The 21,181-nt window shown below is 47.0% G+C and overlaps 1 protein-coding gene across 1 annotated transcript in view; it reads right to left on the reverse strand.

The window, feature by feature from the left end:
• Positions 1–21,181, reverse strand: part of LOC308357974 (uncharacterized protein) — a 72,859-nt gene that overhangs the window by 2,178 nt on the left and 49,500 nt on the right. The window contains exon 2 of the mRNA XM_080827908.1: positions 6,000–6,084. Coding sequence (XP_080684034.1) covers positions 6,000–6,084 — 85 coding nt within the window. The remainder of the gene's footprint in view (positions 1–5,999; positions 6,085–21,181) is intronic.

Raw genomic sequence — 21,181 nt, forward strand, 5'->3', positions numbered from 1 at the left:
GAATACTATTAGAGGAATGTTTTCTTCTGAGGAAAGACAAACATTGCCTATCCTCTTGGAAAAATTTATTAAGGTGGCTAATTATACGGTCCTTAATACTGCATTAGTACGGAGGTTGCTCAGTGCCACACTGCGGAAGAAGGAAAGATAGAAGCCAGTTCGGTAATACTGAAACCAGAGATTCAACACCCACAAAAAACCAGCGCACACCTATGTGATCTTATTTTTCTGTCACAGGTTTCCAAAGCGCGGCAGTTCAACTTAGGCATTCCAGGTGTGCATACGTGAAAATACACACACACGGGTTTGTGATTGGACATACGTAAAAATGAAGATTACGAGCCATGCATGTTACTTCTCACTCCCAAATATTGCAAATTCTGTGCTTATTTTTCTGAGGGGACTTTTGTGATCACATTTCATTCAGGTTGCTTTCTCTTTTTTTTTTTTATTTAAAGATTTTATTTATTTACTCGACAGACAGAGATCACAAGTGGGCAGACAGGCAGGCGGGGGGAGGGGGGAGCAGGCTCCCGGCTGAGCAGAGAGCCCAATGCAGGGCTTGATCCCAGGACCCTGAGATCATGACCTGAGCCAAAGGCAGAGGCTTTAACCCACTGAGCCACCCAGGCACCCCTCAGGTCGCTTTCTTAAGGAAAGAGGGTTTGGCTAGTTAGACAGGATGAGGGGAAGGGTCATAAAAACCAGACCTCCAGCATCCAAGCCTTGCCCAGAAGCAAATGTGAAAGAGAGACTATAACAGAGGATGTGAGATCAGGGTCCTCAACTTCATCTTTTATTCCAAATCACTCTGTTCCCTTATGTTCTCCAGTCATTGGGTTCAACCAAATTAAAGAAGACTACACAGTCCACCCAGATGTCAAAGCAAGCAGCTTATGCATTAAGAAGAGGTTCCTTCTAGAAAAAGATGCCCATCCCCAGTATGTGAACCAAACCGGACCCGTCAGCCAGCTCTTCATTTCTGCACCATTGTGATACTTTGTAGGGCCATATCACTCCAGAGGTCACTCTGTCAGCTTCAGGTCCTCCTGGTCTTTAGGCTCCTCAACCCCAAAGCAATACCCTTCCAACCAATCCACTTTTAAGACACTACAAATATCATCTACTTTCAAGGACCTTAAAGTATGCCTAGATGTCCAGATCAGCACCTTTTTTTTTTAAGAAGAGGAGGTGGGGGGAGGGGTAGAAGGAGAGGGAGATAGAGAATCTCAGGCAGGCTCCATGCCCAACACAGAGCCCCATGCAGGGCTCAGTCTCACAACCCTGAGATCATGACCTGAGCTGAAATCAAGAGTCAGCTTCTTAACTGACTGAGCTATACAGGCATCTCTAGATCAGCACCTTTTATGAGAATCCTTTTCTATATTACCTATCTAGCCAACCACATGGCCCACCTGATGAGGCCTCTGGACAAAAAGGGCCAACGCTGTAAAATCAGCAAAAGCTGATTTTTTTCAACTAACGCTTTGCATGCCCATCAACAGAAGAAACAACTTATCCAGAACCACCCTGAACACAGACTTCTCACAGGAGAACCATTGCAGACACAGAACATAGATCTCCTCATGCAAAGGCACACTCCCTTATTTTCTCCAGAAGGGAACTTCATTAACAGCCTTATTCCAAATGACTTTCTTGCTTGACTGTCCATAGGGTCCCCTGATAAGTAAGGATCCCATATGCATGAAGGGAGTCAGGAAGACAGGATGTGCATACATGTGTGCACTGAGGACTGTCCCTGTATCCTGCTAAAACCACACACTGGCTCTCGTGGAGCATTCCAGAAGGTTTTAAGGAAGGGTTTTCATGCAGGAAGGCCGAGAGAGCCATGCACATCTTTGTTCTCCCGCTGGAAATTTGACTGTATATAAGGAAGAGCAAATGTTAAATCATTTAAAGAGAGCTATTTTTCATAGTTTCCAGTACATAAATGTGCTCCAGTACATGTTATTGTAAAATAGTGTTTCTACTTACGTTCTTATACATCTGTTGTGTTTACTCATCCTCTAGTTCTGACTTTCAGAAATAGCAATAAATCTATTTTTTAATCCCCTCTCCTGATGACTGATTATTCATCGCTAAAAGGGATGGAGGGAGGTCCACGTGAGGAGTGACCCACTCTCTAGAGTATCTTACTCTCGCAAGATAAACAGGGTCCGGGGAGACTCCTCTTCCGTCCCGGAGAGTTTATGCAAACTAAGTAAGAGTAGGTGGCAGCTCAAATAAATATAAATTACCCTCCAGTGGACACTCCAACCACTTGTTACAGTCAATTTCAACAAGGAGGAGCCAATGATGACTTCTATATAAAAAATACAATTCATTTTTATACCACATCCCTAATACGAAGATCACAAATGGCTTCATGGCATCAGTCATCACTGAGCTAAGCCCAATAGGATGGGAAGTCAACCAGGTAGAAGGAGGAGGAAGAGGAGCCTCCACTTTTGGAAAGAGCGGAAAAGTTGCCGAGGCAGGTGCCTAGAGGGATGTGTCAGCCAGGATAGGATAGTTCTGTGCTGCTGTAACAAACAACCACAGAATCTCAGTGGCTTAACACAGCAATGTTACTTTCCCACTCTCACAAAACCCACTGAGAGTCTGGGAGGCTCCCAGGATAGCTGTGCTACATCCCATGTGACTCAGCAGTCCAGCCTACATCTCAGCATAGGTTTCTATGAGCAGAGGAAGCCAGAGAGGCCATGATGGGCCACACACAGGCTCTTCTGTGCTTTTACCTGGAAGCAGCCCTTTGCCCCAGCAGAAGACACACCCTCTGTGTTTGCAAGGAGGCTGGGAAATTTGGGAGAACGGAGAGGAATGCTTGGTGGACATCACTGTCTCTACCACTGCTAACAAATGATTTCACAGAAAATCGATCATTGTAGAAGGAAGACAGCTCCTAAGCAGTACATATAATGAAGGTCATTCCAAGCACTTTTTCTAAAAAACTGTTTCCTCCCTTTGTCTCCAACTAAACTATGCTTTGCTTAACTGGATTCCTTGGCCTAAGAGATTACAGCAAAGTCATTTCCTCATCTATGATATGGGGGTAGCAATGCCACTCTAACAGGCTACCATAAAGATCTATGACTTCATGAATTTTTTTAAAGATTTTATTTATTTATTTGAGAGAGAAAGAGTACGAGCAGAGGGAGGGGCAGAGGGACAAGCAGACTTCCCGCTGAGCACAGAGTCCACTACAGGGCTCCATCCCAGGACCCAAGATCAAGACATGAAGTCAGATGCTTAATGGACTGAGCCACCCAGTGCCCCTAAGACTTCATGAATTTTAAACTGTGCACTGCGAGTGCACACATACAGGTTAGTAGAAATGATATCCACAACCAGCATTTTAGCATGTTGGGACATGACCTGGTTCAATGACTAGAACCATGGCACCCAGAGTAGTCACCAAATGGTTCTATCTGATGTTTACCTGGTTGCTTTGGAAACCACATTGCTTTTAATGCCCCCTGTATTCCCATTTGCTTTAACCTCTCCTCCCTCATCTCCTGTATGTAAGTTCTTACCAAGTTTCAGAAACTCTGGGTTCTATATACTTGATCCCACAGCAGTACGGCTAGATTATTGGCCAGAATTTTGTTTTTTAGATGAATTCCAACAGTTCCCCGGGATACCTTGCAGCTCGGATCCCCTGCTGGGTTCTTCGATTTGCACTTAGCAACTGGTTCATTTTGTTAGTTTTCCCACACTGGGAAGTTACTTCTAATGGATATGTGAGAAGGATACGGGGTCCAGCTCTTTTTCCAATGGTCTAATGCTCACTTTTCTCACTGGGTTTTTTTGGGGGGGGGTTGTTTTTTGCTTAGCCATGTATTACAAATTATCCTTCCCCAAAGCTTCTTGATACCTTATCATCTCTAGGTCACATCAGAAATGACCGATTGCAAACAAAACTACCCTGAGACTCGACAAAAGAAAAAAAATGAGGTGGAACTTCTCTCACTGATTCAGTGGAGATAGCATGGCATGAAAGAGTGGAAGTATCTTGACTTTGACCTTGCGTTCCAGTCTTAACTCCACCATTTGCTAACTTGGTCTTGAGCCAATGGTGCCCCTTCTTTGGCCCCTCCGGGCAGGGCAGGAGAACAATATAGGGAGGGTTCCACAAACAGCATGCCAAAGACTGTGGTTTGGTGAGTATGGAGCTCTCAGTGAAATCCAGTTCTCCTACTCAAACCTCTGGTGACACACTCACCCTTGGGCATGAAAAGTGCGGTAAGACTGTGCCCCCATCTAAGTGTCGCGGGCACACTGGTTCAGGGCATACCTGTGAATCGTCTCTTCTTTACACCTCTCTGTTGGTAAAAGGGAGATGCTTCCAGAAAGGCACCCTTGTGGCTTGACCTCTGACCCAAGAAGCACCCCAACAGGGCAGTCCCTTCCAACCATGGGTGTTCCTGCCCAACACTCACAGTCGGAATCTGTCCATTGCTGTTGGGGCCTCCTGTATCACTAAGATCAGAATTTGTATTGAATCATGGGTCCGTTCTCAGAACATACCACCCTGTGCCCAGTTCAGCTTGCTTACTTAACCAGTCCACTGGCTATTTCAACCAAATTACAAAAAAACACAAAGATAAAATAATGAGAAATACTAATTTGTCACTGCAAACCTGGCAGGCAGGGCCTCTGTTTTGCAAGCAGTTTAAATATTATACTTCTGTGCTTTCCTAAACTAATTTAGCCTACTAATTTTCTATAATTACCTGCATGCTCTTAGCTTCCGCTGGTCAGATGAGTTCTGAGACACTTATATAACCAGCATTAAAAAGATGCATTTAGCAGCTCGGATTGTTAAAGTAACAAAGCCTATAGAATCCGGAGGTTATTGTATTCTCCCAAAAGTACTTAAATAATAGCCTAAAATCTGAAGAATTACTTTAATACTTCAATAAAAATAACCCAATTCAAAACATTTTCAAGGAAACAGAGTTCTTTGCTCTAGGCTACCGAGTAATGGCTGAGAGAAAGTATATAGCCTGTCACTTCTGATTAGAGAACTGTGCCTCTGTGCTTTGAATGAGGGGCATGTCTGGTAATAGGAAGTGCAGATATTAAAGTTAATAAAATAATGTGGAATACGATATATATGAAACTTGACCAAGTATAGCACAGAATGTAACATACATTACCCTGTTCAGTCAACTCCTGTGGCCCGGCATCTAATGACAAGCTTAATTTCTGTTTCCAATGAGGGTACAGCTAAAAATACAATTTCCAGATTAGACAAATATTTTATCCGACTCCCTAACAAATGTAACCGGGAATGGCTGACATGTCTACACAGATGCCCAGCGACCATGAGAGGGAATTACTAGGATTGCAAACTGCTCAGCCTGAAAAGTCCATGAAACCTCATCATCTTTGAGGTCATTATAAATAATTAGTTGCAAACACGGCAATGTGGCAGCTTCACCACTGGAAAAGGACAGGGGTGCCTCCATTTCTCTCCCGCCCTGGGAGGCTCTTGGCTCCCTCTCGACACAATCAGGTCTCCCCAAACAACTGGGCACCAAGCCCCCTGCACACCCATGATTGCATCTTTAATCTCAAACCCCAACGCCAACTGTAATGGTTTTGTTTTTCGATACATTAACCTTCAACTTGTATTTTCACTATTAAATAACCAGCTTGAGAGCCTCCTGGAATTTTTTTTCTTCCCAGTCACCTACACGAAACCATGTGGTACCCATGATGGGACCCTCTTAAGGGATTTAAAAGCAATTCAATGAGCTAATCTCAGTAAACCCAGAATTAAAGTTCTTGTTTCCATATTTCACTTTCAAAATATTTAGAACTTTGACAGATATGACATTATGTTTTCATTAAAACAGCTGATTTCAAAATGCTGCACTGTGCAGAAACGCCATAAACAGTTTATGATGAACTGCCACACTCTTAATTAAAACAATAAATCCAGCACGCAATATTTGTACAGCCTCTGGTCTGACCTTTGCCTCTTGCTATCCAGCACCAAGCCGCGGCTGCGTTCCCAACGCCAGACGTGGAAGGTTTTAAAACATGATCTGAAAGGCACTAAAGATAAAATAAGAGAAAACGTACCATTAGTCTTCGCAGTTATGATTAATTCAGTTCATATTTTACAATCTGGTTATGGAGTAAAACTGCAGACTTTACATCAAGTATTTGCCATTCACTCTACCTAATGTATAAAAATGCCTGATATTTTAGAAAATGGCACCGAGCTAATTCACCGCAACCCCGCTGAAGGACAGGCATTGAAATCATAAACACGGAGAGTGATGAGCTCTCTGTCTGAAGTGACGAACAGAACTCACTCGGGTGGACGGTCAGCCTCGGACAATAAATATGCCGCTCGCAGCCCCGTCTCCCATGCCACTCTCGTCTCCGTGCTGCTAGATTTCAGATTAAAATATTCCCTTAAATCTCTCCCATCTGCTGCTGGAGCAAGCAGTGAGGGTGTTAATTACCAAACAGGAATAACAGTAAATTTGTGGTACTGGCCCGGAGTCACCAAGTCAACTCCAGACCCCAGCAGCATCAAGGCTGGAAACTGTCCTGAGCTGGGTCCAGAGCACCCCATATTGAGAGGGAAGCAGGGTGGCTAGGGGACCCCATTCTGCATCTCTGATTCAACAGACATACATCCGGCCAGCCACCTGGCTCCGTAAGATAACAGCCCCAGCCACAGCACGAGCAGAGACTCTCCGCAGGAAGGGGAGGGCATGTCCAAGCTCCCCTGCGGTTATAGGGACTAACCACATGATGCCTGCTGCCGGCTGGTCCCCGAAAACCTCCCATCATACCTGACCCAAGCACAGGTGTCCAGTCCTTTCCTCTGGGCCTTCCCACCCCAACACCCCACACACACACCCTGTACCTATTTACATATGACAAACACATGCGTGTGGCACATGGACACGTTCAGAGCTGGGTCTAACAAAGCCTGGGAGGCTGGGTGACAACCAAGTGGATGGCAATGAGCTGGACTCCCCCCACCCATGCAGGTCCTTGTTGGAGCTGCAGGTAGAGCCAAGAAAGTTCTAGAAAGATGGAGAAGGAAGCCATGCTGGCCAGAGGAGGACATGCAGGCTCTTAATCTAGGACCTACATCTATTCTGTCCACATCAAAAGGAGTAGAATATCCGGTGAACCATGTCTTATTGTGAGGGCAAGACCCTGCCCTACCTAAGGGCTCTGGCTTTCACCCACCTCTGTAGCCTCATCTTGCCTGCCTTCTCCCCTCTCCAGACACCCGACTTCCCACTAAGGGTCCCTTCCAGCCCACACAGCCTTGTGGACTCACAGCTCTGGCCTGTGTTCCAGCACTGAAGGGAACCAAAGCTGCTTACCCTACTCATGGAGACTCCAAAGGTTACCTCCAGGGAGATATGCCTACCCACTCCCAGAGCCTTCTGCAGCCCTAGTTGGTTGGGGAATTCTGTCCCAGTTGTCCCAGCAGGGGAAGGGCTCTACAAAAAAGCTGGGCCCTTGGGGCGTTGGGGGTGGGGGGGTGAGTCTCTGAGTACAAAGCAGGATTTCTGTGCTCCGCCCCCAAGCCCTGCCTCAGGACCAGTCCTGCCCTCCTCAGAAGCCATCACTCAGTGCCTTTGCCCTTTGAGTCAAACATCGTAGTTGAAGTGGGTTCTAACCACCCCTCCCTTTTTACCAAACAGGGTACCCTACCAGGGTTGCACCTCCAACAGCCCCCCCAGCTGCCCCCACACCCAGACCCTGGGACCAGGAAGATCAGCCCCAGACCCTGGGCACCTGCTGTCCACTCCACTAGTACCATGCACCACACCGTCCAGGCGGGCAGGCCACCCTTGCTGACAAAGGCACACTATGTCCTTAGGGTGTCCTTAGGGTCACATTTGACCCCCACCACCGTCTTGTGAATACACCATCTTTCAGGAGACAGAGGTCTGGAGGAATGAAGTCTCTACCTTAAAATCTCGCAAGCCAGTGAAGAGCACCATGGAATTAAAATCCAATTCCTCTGCCTTAGGGCTAGCGCTCCTTCAGGAAGCACTCTGTCCTCCTTTGGACAGACTCTAAGACTCTCAAACGGAGGCCCATGCATATAACCTCAGGGGGTCCACAACTGCTTGGGGTAATTTTTAATTTTTTTTTTTTAACTAATTTTACATTGGTGAAAATCCATCTAAAAGACACAATGAGTGTAAACATGTTCTGGATCAGGTAAGTGACCCACCACTGTGTGATTTCCATGCCAGGTTTCGTGTTTTGCATCCCGTGGGTATCAAAGCACACTTCTGCCGTCATCAAAGACTAAAGCGGTGGAGGCTGAGGGAGCGCTGCCGCTGAGGGAAGGCCAACTAAAACTCTAGAATTCTCTTCATGGGCATGCAAGCCCTGAGTGACTCCGACCTCGGTGTGGGGGAAGGGGGCGTGTGCTGTGACAGACTGACCTGGGACCCATCAGGAGAACGCAGGGCATAGCATATAACATGTCCACGCTGCTCTCCACTGAGTCACCTCTCAGTGCCCCAGCTGGACACCTGCTATCTTCACTCTCTGGTTTCTCTGATCTGCTACAGCTCTCTTGGTTTCTTTCCAACCTACGCCCTCCCTCTGGATCCACGTCCCATGCTGGGGTGTGGGACAGGGTCAGATCTTCCAGATGCTGTATTAGTTTGAGATTTTAGATAGCTCAGATTCTTCAGACCGTCACAGTGAACCTTTCTTCTTAATCTTGGCAGATCTTAGAGTATAACGTTCATGTGTTGTTAGGCGAAACACGTATCTGCTCTTTATTGGTTCTTCAACAAGGAATGAGGGAGGGAAGGGAAGAAAGGGGTCCAGAAAAGAAGGAATCCCTGTCCTGGCACCAGTGATGGTTCAAACAGATGAAAAATGGTGGAAAAGTCCAGCCAACCCTGCTCCCAGCCCACCCCACCGCCAAGACATGTAAGCACGCTCATCTGCAAAGAACCTGGGTTATATGGGTCAGTTCTAGACTAATGCTGCAAGCTGCAATTTAGCGTCAGCAAAACAACATCATCATCCTTTCCCTTAAGTGAATGTCACTATTTTGAATTTCATTGGTTTTATCATTTTGTTTATATTTAACTTGTATATGAGTTGTCTACAAGTTATAAGCATACGGAGTTTAACCTACTTCTGTAAGATGTGGAATCAAGAATATTATGATCTTGGGGCGCCTGGGTGGCTCAGTGGGTTAAAGCCTCTGCCTTCAGCTCAGGTCATGATCCCAGGGTCCTGGGATCGATCCCCGCATCGGGCTCTCTGCTCAGCGGGGAGCCTGCTTCCTCCTCTCTCTCTGCCTGCCTCTCTGCCTACTTGTGATCTCTGTCTGTAAAACAAATAAATAAAATCTTAAAAAAAAAAAAGAATATTATGATCTTTATCCATTGAGTGGTCATAAGAATCAAAAAAAAGCACGTAGGGAAAGCACTTCACACAGTACCTGGCTCAAGGGGAGAACTCAATAAATGTCACTAAATCTTGTAATGTTAAAATAATAAATATTGCCACAAAAAAATAATTTAAGTTACTACTGAGGGTCTGCAATGTTGTTGTATTGTTTTCTTAAGAAGCTACACTAATCAAACTTAAGGAATATTGAGCTGAATTGCATGTCCCCAAAATTCTCATGTTTAAGTCCCAGCCCCTGGCACCTCCCAGTGTGACCATATTTGGAGATAGGGTCCTTAAAGAGGTTATTAAGTTATAATGAGTTCTTTTTTTTTTTTAAGATTTTATTTATTTTGTGACAGAGAGAGATCACAAGCAGGCAGAGAGAGAGGAAGGGAAGCAGGCTCCATGCTGAGCAGAGAGCCTGATGCGGGGCTCAATCCCAGGACCCTGGGACCACAACCAGAGCCGAACGCAGGGGCTTTAACCCACTGAGCCACCCAGGTGCCCCGTTATAATGAGTTCTTAATGGTGGGCCCTAATCCAATGTGACGGCTGTCCTTATAAGAAGAAATTAGGACACAGACACGCATAGAGAGAAGACCACGTAGGACAACCACCTACACGCTAAAGAGAGAGGTCGCTGAAGAAGTCACCCCCTGCCAACACCTTCACCCCAGACTTCCAGCCTCAAAGACTGTGAACAATAGATTCACAAACCCCTGGTCTGCGGGATTTTGTTACAGCAGCCTGAGCAAACCGCTATACCTCTGAACCCCCAAAATTAGGAACCAACTTGCAATTTCTTGCATTCTGCCTCACCATCCCTTCCATGAGGTGAATCCTGGCCAGCTGGTTGGTCATTGGGAGGAAGGGGAAAGAAGCGAGGGATAGAAGAGCTTCGGCCCATATCCGGCCACCATCCCAACCACTGAGCTTGCTCACCATGCCTTGAGACCTCTGAGCTGAGCCACATCTTTTCCAGCCCCATGCGTCTGCTCCGGGTTGGGGGCTTCTTGGCATGGGCATATGTCTCCGGGGGTTGTGCCTCCAGGGTGGGAGATGGGGCACACACAGCGATGCTGGGGGCTGGCCCCTGGGTGGGTGCTAATTTCATGCAGAGTGCCCAGCCCGGGCTCTGGAGCCCCAGCACAGCGTGCCGGCACGCTCCTCACTGTTGCACATCGATCTTAGGGATGCCTGCCCTAGGGAATCCATGGCAGGTTCCCCACGGCTGTGCCCGGCCCTCTGCTGGGCGGTAGGACCAGAGGCACAGGCGGGAGGACAGGGCATCCCAAGGCTCAGCTCGGCTTTACAAGGGGACAAATGGACCATTTCATGTCCCAAAACAGTCTCCCAGGAACACTCCCAAACGGGGCCATAAAAGAAGGTTCAGAACCAAGAACTTTTACAGTGGTTTTTATCTCTGTGTCTATTGAGTTTTATACCCCTTCAGGGTATCTGGGGGCTGAGGGCAGAGTAGGAAAAGGCCTTTCATTAAATGCAGGAAACAGAAACAGCCAGAAATGAGTTGGACTCTTCACCCTCTGGTTTCAAGGTAACTCCTGAAAAACTCCCAAGTCCCCACCGGGGAGCAGCCAGCAGGGCGATGCTGTCTGGCAGTTGACAGCATTCTAAGCTCTAGCCTGAGATGCAGCCGTGGCCTGAAGCCCCAAGCCACGGCCAAGGCCTCCTGAGAGCCAGGGGGGTAGGGGCAATGAGGGACAGCTGACAGAACAGACACAGGGAGCCATGTGCCCCGGGGCTCTGGAGCAGACGGGCCACCAGCTACACAAGGTGCTGGTACGTCTCACCATTTGCCTCAGAAGGTCTCATCCTACCCTTGGCATCTCACCATCACAGGATTAGCCTCTGTGCAAAAGACAGACTGTGGGCTCCAGGTTAGAGAGCAAGGCAGATTAGGGGGCAGAGGGAGAGAGAGAAAGAGAATCTTAAGCACGCTCCATGCCCAGTGCGGGGCCCCAATGCAGGGCTCAATCTCATGACCCTGAGATCATGACCTGAGCCAAAATCAAGAGTCAGATGTTCAACTGACTGAGGCACCTGGGGGCCCCGTGGCCATTAACTCTCTCACTCACACTGCATATATCCTACCCAATATACACAATAACCCAAAGACCCACAAAGGGCCCAAACCTTCCCAGAGCCAAGAAATCTGCATTTTGCACCAACAGGCACAAACCCTGGCCCAGGATTGCCTACGTCTTCCCCCCACCCCACCCCCAGGACTCAGGCAGCATCAGACGCCGGCCCCGGCTGGCCCCCGTCTGCCAGCGCGTCATCCTGGGATCCTTCCCACACTCTTCACAAAGCCTGTGCTGCGGAATTTTGCCGTCAGAGAAGTGTGGAGGCCAAGGCAGCCAGAGCTGAGCTCGAGGAATCATTCAGTGGTGACTAGGAAGGACACTGGCATCCCCAAGTCTATTTCCATCTCGAGACTCAAACATTCTGCAAACGCCCTTCCCTCTGCCGTGGAGGTGGGTCCCTGCCAGAAATGCACCCACACCTACTGCTCCCCAAACCCCACATCCAGCGCGCCCAGCAAACACGGGCTGTAGCTTGAAAGCAAGAAAATCAGGAAGCAGAACATTGCTAATTCTCGAGGCAGCATTAACTCATTCGCTTGCACATATGGGGTACTTGGACCCCACTGGGCCTTCTATATATATCACTTATCATACAGCAGGTGCAACTTGGGAGAATTAATGTTGCTATAGGAACATTCGGATCAAGGCTGGCTTCCAGAGTGAAGAGAGAAAAAATAAGTTCTCCTCCTCAGTGTACTTCTCTGTTTTGAGCTTCAAAGAAGAAGCAATGTAATCGAGTCAGAGGAGGCAAGAAGGGGCTTCCCCTAGTGGTTTGGAGAAGGTGAGAATTCCTGGAAGCAGCTCCTTGGGGAGAGGGGAAGGAAGCTCAGAGCCTAAGCCTCATGCCCACATGGCCGAGAGGGCTGGAGACAGGGACCTCGGGGAGCAAACCCCTGTCTGGGCCAGGAGCAGGTTTTGGGGTGCCGAAGCTGGAGGGTTGCCTCAGGGTGCTTCCAGAATCCTCCCTGAGGACAGGGTGAAAGTCCCATAAACTCTAGAATATGATGTGCTCCCCTTCCCCAGGTCTACATCCCTGTGCTTTATTCCTACAACCTGCCATCCTTCCCAGGGATAGCATCAAGAAAAAAGGGGAGATCAAGGGTGGGTTCAGAAGTCTGCCTTGGTCCCTGATAGACACACCATGGAGACCCATCTCTGGCTGAGGGACTAGAGCAGGAGACATGTTGGAAGTTTGCTTTAACCCTGGCATTATAACTCAGCTCTCCTTGGGAGCAATGGCTGTGCCCACCTATGAATCCCTTAGCTAAATTAAACTCTTCAGTGAAAGATCTGAGCATTTGGCTCACCCATTAGAGGCTTTCCTGACTAGTAAACCAGATATACACTGGATCCCCCAAGTGTTTGGAAATCCAGAAGCCTACTGTCTCCTTTCGGGAGGGGCAGGGATCCTAAGTCTCCATCCCACCACCTCTCCTTCCATATCTGGGGGGCTTAGCAGGTCACACCTGCTGAGTGACCCAGACAGCCAAACATCCCACCCATGGTGAGGAGAGAGACACACATCTGATTTCACCGCATCACCTAGCCCCAGCATCTGGCAACGCGCTCGGAATGGGCTGGCTGAAAGAGTGGATGTTGAGTCCAAGACAACAGAGCAAAGAAGGAGAGAAGTAAGGTCAGCCTTCCTAATGCCATTTCCAACTCAGGGTCCGCCAGGTACCCACGTAGTGCCAGGTGCTCTATTTTGCCCAGGGGACACATAGATGAATAAGACATTACCTGTGCCCTCAAGATGGGCACAGCCCACCCAGTGGAGGGAAAAGGAGAGGCAGGAAAAATAAATAAATGAGAGCTGTGTCTTACTTCTGGTCTTCCTGGGAACCAAGGCTAGGCACCTACAAATGCCCATGGAATGAACGTGGATGGTAAAGTGACAGGGACCTGCCCAAGGAATAATGTCAAGTGTCGAAAGGAGCACAGGGTGGGGGAAATTTATTATGGACAAAAAGGTATGGTGCCATGGGCCCTGGCCTACGCTCCCACCCAGCAGATGAAAGGAAACTCTCCAGTTCCACTGGAGACTCAAGGACTCAAGGTTCCCTCTCCATTAGGTATTTCAGACACATCCCAAATACCGTGACAGGGAAGGGGACTGCCACCACCCAGAGCTGCTGTTTTGCATTTCATTTGAAGCTGTGTCTACTTTTAAAATATATAGAATGGTAAAGTGGCCTATCTAAGTGCTTCCCAGTCCCCTCTGCTTGGAGCTGCGTACCGAACAGGCAGGGGCTGAGTCCTCGAGATGCAGAGGGACGAAAAGCCTGTCCCTCATAGGGGAAGGCAGGCAGGGAGGGCATTAGCATTCTTCTCTTGCCCACCCTCTCAGATCTTCTACACAGTTGAAAGAAAGGTGGGTCTGCACCTTCCTTGAGTCCACAATTTGCCCCATTTCACATGTCAGACCAGCAAGGGGAAAGACGACTCAGAGAGCCTACGGACACTGGTCATTCTAAGATGGCAGTGGCGAATGGCGAAGGGTTACCTGTTTGTCTGACAGGCTTTCCGGGCGTCGCCAAGACAGACCCCCTTCTAGGGCTCCCGGGTCCCTCCTACCCGCTGTCCCTCTGTTGTGTGTCAAAAATTCCTCTCTTTTGTTTCCTGAGCTTACTTTAACTCAAGTGTGGTGTTTTCAATTCTGCCTGTGGCGTGGCTTTGGAATTAAGCAGTTTGTGTGCTGACAGCTGGTGTTACAACTGGCCTACTCCCTCCCGCCCCCACAGAGAGCCAGCTCGGTGGGTGGATGGCCTCCGAGGAGCTCACGCACGTTCCAACAGCCGTCTTCTCCCCAGGGAGGGGGCGGGAGCCGCAGAAGCCGGTGAGGATGCTGTGGGGGCCTCGCACAGCCCCGAGGACATCCCAGGGCAGCACGGAACCACTGTTGAAATATTAGCCCCCATTTTCCAATAGGCACCTTTGGGGACACTGTCAGGGTCCCAAACACACTCTATGCCACGGAAATGCCTTCCTCACCTCATCGGTCAGGCAGCAGGCCCGGGTTAAGGGCCAGTGCCACTAAGGAGTAGTCACATGGGGCATGTGTGTCCCACAGGCATTACGAATGAGAATTCTGGGTACACAGAATGCCTTTGAGAGGCCTTTATTATTTTTTTTTTAAGATTTTACTTTTAAGGCATCTCCACACCCGACATAGGGCTCGAACTTACAACCCTAAGATGGGGAGTTGCATGCTCCACCGACTGAGGCAACCGGGTGCCCCTTGGGAGTCCCTTATATTCTTTAATCTTGTCCTTTTGTCTCAACACAGCCCTAAGACTCCTACTAGCCTAGCAAACAAGATGGAGAAAGGTGATCCATTTCCCAGGGAGCGAGCATTTCCAGAATTTTGCTGAGTCCGAGGTGCAAAGAAATGGTCCCTACATGCAGAAGCAAATTTGAGGTGACCCCACAAAGACCCGGGAACCCCGTACACTTCCAAGCCTCATCGGAGCCAGTCAGTCAGTCAGGGCCAGGCCCCCGCCCCCACTTTATGCATAAGGAACAGAGGCAGTCCAATCCCCAGTTCCTATGTCCACCAAACCTCAGGCCCCTGGAAATCCTTAATGCCATCGAACTTACCAGAGGGGGCCAGAGCTGTTTTCATTTTCCTTTGGGCCATTGTATCTCCCTCATAATTTATAGGCCATTTTGCATATCCTAGACATAAAGTGGAAATTTCTAAAATGATTTTTTTTTTAACTGCGGTAGATTCTAGACCTCAGGATCTGTAAATAAAGTCAACAACTAATCTCAGTGTCTGCTTATTCACATGAATGCAGACTTAAGATTTCTCCAAAACAAGGAATACGATATTGTTCTTCCCAAAGTTCAGTAAATGGCTCGCAAGGACCTTCAACCCAAGCAACCTTACACTGGCTCCCACTGGTGTCAAGATAAAGTCCCAACCCCCCCAAGGCCTACGGGGCACACCTGCCTGGTCTGCCTCCCAATGGCCATGTCTGCAGGGCTCTCCTCCCCTGGCCTTTCAGCGCTCAAACACGTCAAGCTCCTGCTACTCCAAGACTGGGCCCTGGGTCTGCTCCTCACTCTCTTCATTCCACACATACTATCCTTCTTCAGGGAAGCGGTCTTTGCCATCTACTTCACCTTCTTGGAATACCTCCTCTTTCCCTTGAAGGCTTTTTTCACCCAGCACAATTACATAATTACTGTATATTAAATAATATACTATAAAAATATATTGTATATAATACCATACTGTACTGATACTATAAATAATATACTATATATTAAATTATATGTATTACTACATATCAAAAATTACATTTTTACTACCTGTCTAACTCTGTATGGGCAAGAACCATACATTTTTCTCAGCATGGTATCTTCCACCCTAAACAAGTACTTGGGGCTAGTAGGTCCCCGGGAAATACACATTCTTATTCTTCTTATGCTTATTATTAAGTCATGCGTACAGTTAGACTTAAAAGAAAAGTACAAGAAACTGACAGACTGGACCTCATCAAAATTAAATTTGGGGCCTGCAAAAGCCACTTGAAGAGGGATAAAAAGACAAGGTCCACATCTGGAGAAAATAGTTGCAAACCACACATCCAACAAAGAACTAGTATTCAGAATATATAAAGGACCCTCAAATTCAACAGTTAACAGGACACAAACAGTCCAATTATAAAATGGGCAAAACACATTAAAAGACGCTTGACTGACAAGGATATACAGATGGCAAATAATCACATGAAAAGGAAAGTGGACATGTCAACACTCTTTGAAAGGCCCATATTTTTATGTCCAGTGGTGCTACTCCTAGGGATTTCTCCAAAGGAAACAGAAATGTGCAAAAAAGATGTCAGGATCCAGAATGTTGATTGCAGCATTATTTACGTACAAAAACAAAAAAAATGGGAGCTTCTATGTCTCCAACCACAAAGGATTGGTTGAGCGACTGCATTCCATCCAAATGCACCCAGAATGTCAATTCCTGCAGACTAGGGTCTTTGTTTGGGCCCAGAGTCTCCCTAAAGTCTAGAAAGAGCTTCAATTAATAGTATCAGATTAATCTGAACTCAGTGATGAAACTCTGAGCACCACAGAAAATTGTGATATGGGAAAACATTCACAATATCATAAGCGGAAAAAAGAGAAAACAGATTGCAAGACTGTACGTGCATTGTAACCACAGTTCTGTTTAAAGGAGGAAAAAATGTATGTTTGTTTGCATATTAAGAGACTAAAGGAAAATAAACCAAGGCATTAGCAAGGGCTATCTCTCTGGTGAGATTAGGGGATTGTTCCTTTCCTTCTTTTGCCTTTTTTTATGTCCTCTATATTTGTGTGTATTTTCTATATATTCCAAATTTTCTGCAAAGAACATCTATTCCTTTTCAAACAGAAAAGAAGACAGTGGTATTTTTAAAGTACTTTGGAATCTGCGCTGAGTTACTATGATTTCTGGAACAGTGATGGAGTGTCGGCGGAGGGGGGGGGCACACTGCCCTCTTGTTTCCAGGGCCCCCCAGTGATGGGGAGGTCACCCAACTCCAGCCCTAGTCGTAGCACCTTCAGGATTTTCCCCACAAACTGAAACCACTCAACTTCTTGTTTACTTAATATTTGCCTTAATTTCACTCTTTTTAAAAAATGTATTGAGGGAATCTGTTTCACTACCATAAAGGGAAATCAGTAGCATTTGCCACAAATAAAATGCAACTATAAAATAAACATCATTTTTTAAAAGTGGCAATTTTTTTTAGTTCCAGCTAAATACTGTCCCCTAAAGAAGGTCCTGAGTCCAAGGCCATCTGTCCTCTTTTTAATAAAAGGAGGTTACCAGATATAAGAGAGGCAAGTGTTAAAGATATATTTGTACCAAATAGCCCTCTCTCTTAGATATAATCAGAAGGCTTAAACGTGGATTGAAGGAAGACTGACATTTGATTCAGTGTCTTTTATTGCCATGTTCCTGCAGTACCCACGAGTGTTTACATGCCATGAGCAGTACATGTCCCAAGCTCCAGAGCTCACTGGGTTTCACAGATGAGCCCCAAGGATTAGACTAGCGCCTGCTACCTACCCCTTTGAGCTCTGAGCCAGCCCTCCCCAGGCGTGGGACAGCACAGAAGGGGGCAGCAGGAGGCCCAGAGAGGGAGGAGGGACCATCACCTTGATGACTCAACAGGTCACCCTTAGACCTCAAGGAATCATCCTCTCCCAAGTATGGAAGAGTCAGGGGCAGGGGATGTAGCACAGCTGGTACCACCTCTCTCAAGCCCCATATAGGTGTGTGATGCACTCTTTGGGATGCTGGACAGGAAGAACTGGAGTGAATGATTTGCAGTCATGTTTGCTAGTTACAGGCCTGGGAAAAATGATCCTTTCCTGCCTAGAGCATTATCATGTGAGCTGCACCAGCTCCATTAACGTTGGAAGCATCCGTAGGAGATTATGGAACGTATGATGGCTTTGTCTGGGAAACCGTTCGTTTCTGATCGGAAGTTCTATTACACATGAATTTAATTCTAAACAGTGTTACCAACAGATCCAAATGATTTACATTTTAAGCAATCTTCTTTCATTATCTCATACCTTGTCGGGGAGCAAAAGATGGATTTTTATGGTTTCTGTGATGAGAAATGATTAATGCCCCTAAACGGGAGGCTCTCCCTCCTCTAGCTGTTCCAGCGTGGGGTCCCATCCCTCAGTCTTGCTTCAGTGGGCACACGTGAGAGCCAAGATCAGAGAAAGGGCACTTGAAAAGAGCATTCCAAACTTCTTTTAAATTGGGTCTAAAGGGGGCAAATGTTTCCGATTAAGACATTGAACACCATTTGGTACCAAACATTATCTTCCATACAGAAAGAATGAGAGAGAGAAAAAGAGAGAGGTACCCACTAATGACACCCAAAATTGTTACAAAAGCATAAAAACGTGTAAGAGAAATAATCTGGTTTTCCCCTGCCAAAGCACAACTATGCAAGTGGGGAAATTGGACATAGGTCCCCAAATGGAAACAAATCTGGAATTTTGAACCCCACTGGTTCTTTGAAGAGTCATCCCAACTGCTGGGGTGAAGGAAGCTGGGCTGGGTCTCTGGTTGGCTTTGCATTTGCCTTTGCGTTCATTCTTCCCAAGGGAGGCCCGGACAACCAGTCCATAAACACCAGGAAGATCTGGTTTTTGGTTCAACTGGCCAGGGGCTATGTTTCTAGAAACCTCTGCCCACTCACCAAGTTCAGATGACACATTCCTTAATGGGCAGATCCTCCTCCCCAGTTTCTTGCAGTTAAGTCCTTCCCCACGTTTGGTCAAATAGCTTGAGTGAGCCCTTTGGATGGAACGGTTGAGTGAGAATCACCTGACAGCCCGGGCCGTCCCACAGATAACCTGGCGGCTTTCGACTTCACCTAGATCATAGCACAAGTTCCCAAGCCAGGAGTTAAAAAAGTAAATGCAAGCAATTCAAGGGCCCCGATAGCTAAGTTTTTTAGAAGTATGCAGATATCGCCTCGGAGAAATCATCTTCACAGCGCTGGGAATCCTGCTGCCCTCCAGGACTGTAGGACCTGAACAGGTCTGCAGGTTACCCCAAAAGAACCAGCAGCAAGCAAATGGACAGAAAAGTAAATTGCGCCGTCGAACCCCAACTGCCCTCCACGCGGAGAAGGAGGTCGTGTCCTTGACGCAGGGCCCACGGTTACCCGGGGCCCCCTAGAAAGCCTGTCCCTCCCCCTCCTGTTCATGGTATCTTTAGAATCAAGGCTACAAACTGCATGAATAGCGAGTAATTCAATTAACTCTATAGTCTGAGATGAAAAAAGGGCCATTTTGCTAGCTCGAGTGGAGCACTAGTTTAACCCTGGTGCTCAGGAAATTCCCAGGCCAGACAGCATATTAAACCGGCTCTTCAACTTAAGAACAATTACTGTCATTTATCAGCCTGAATAGCAATAATGCACAAATCGACAGCTTTCAGGAGGCAAAAAGCTAGCTAGGTGTAATGATATGCAAAGCCCCAGCTCTCTACATTCGGAACTGTCTCAATCCCATCAATACATCTCCCACCACCTACAATTTATCAATACAAATGTGGTGCCCAATGAAGGCAAGACCGGGAAGATAAATATGAACGGGGTGAGGGGAAAAAAGGCTCAGGAATGTTTGAATTTTAAAATGATGAAGTGCAGATCACATTCTTAAAGCATTTTACATGCAATGACCCGATCACATCAAGTCCTATTCTGAAAGAGGAAACAGAATAAGGGGATTTTTCTACTCCAAGGTTGCAGGTAGTTGCAGCTTTTATTTCTTTTTCTGTTCCCAGATCATGTCTTTCACAGAAGTATGTGATCATTCTGAGCCTGAATAAAAGTAATAACAATAATGCTAATCACGGTGATGGATTTGCGTAGGGCCCTTTCCCTGATTACGTTCACACCTATGATTTCATTTTAACTTCATAATGTCTGCAAGAGGTAAAAAGAGAAATATTACCATACCCATTTTGAAAGAGGGGGAAACTGAGGCAGGGTGTGAGTTTGAGATCCCCTCCAATCCATCAGGGCTAGAACTGGATTCTCTGACCAACCTTTCAAAGTCACAGCGCACGCTGGACAAGACCAGGCTACCCAGAAGTGCCTGGGAGGGTTTGAGAACTCCAGTGTACAAAGGGAGCAGGTGCCAACAGAAGGAGTCATGGAGATGGGGCAAGACGGAGACACACAGAGTGTCATATTTCAAAACCAGACAAAGGGAATTCTGGGGCTGCAGCACACAGTGACTGAGCCCCCTGCTGAGTGCCAGGCGTTGGAGGAGGTGGAGCAATGTCCCCACTGACCCGGGCCCTGCTTGTGTCCCTGATGCCTGTACACCCATCACATATTGACGTTTTGCTAAGCAGCATCAGTTGGCCTGATTGAATACATTTACCATATGTTAAGGGAAGCCTGGAAGGGAGGTATCGAGGGTAGAATCTGAGGTCGAAAACATTCTTACAAAGGCAATGGGGACCGTATGGGGGAGGGGGTGGGTTGGAGAGGGAAGTTCTTGGAGCAAGTCAGTGCACCCCAGTGCATTTCCCAGTGCCGGGGGAATTCGGGGAGTGGTTTACACTATAGACATCTTTATTCTTCACCTTCCAGTTCCTTCTGCAGACCCATCCCGAGCCTCCCAGCTTTTCCATCACAGGTGCTCACCACCTTGGCCTACATTATGCAATGGCCTCAAACTCTGGCATGCAAACTCTTGGCCTTTAGGTAATATTTATAACCAACTTAAAAAGGAAAATAGTGGTTGGTGATACGATTTAGGGGATTTGTTTGCTTGGTTGTTTGTAAGATTGGGCTGGGTTTTTGTGGGGTTTTTTATTCTGCTTATCTTTCTTTTCTAATATTATGTGTACCTAATTTAAAATCACATATGCACAAGTAAAATGATCAGCTCTTACACGACCTCCTATGTCTTAATTTTTAAATGGATAGGGAAAAGCCTTGAACAGAATCTTATTTTCTGACATCACATAAGAAGGCGGTGTATTTTCCTCCCTTCATAAGAAATTACACCTTGCTCTCACTATTAAATTAGAATATCCTCTCCTCTCTCTGAAATTTGGCTGCATTACAGTAAATACATAAATCGAAGAGGCATGGGAT

The sequence above is a fragment of the Martes martes genome, assembly GCF_963455335.1.
Source record: "Martes martes genome assembly, chromosome: 17".
Classification (NCBI taxonomy): domain Eukaryota; kingdom Metazoa; phylum Chordata; class Mammalia; order Carnivora; family Mustelidae; genus Martes; species Martes martes.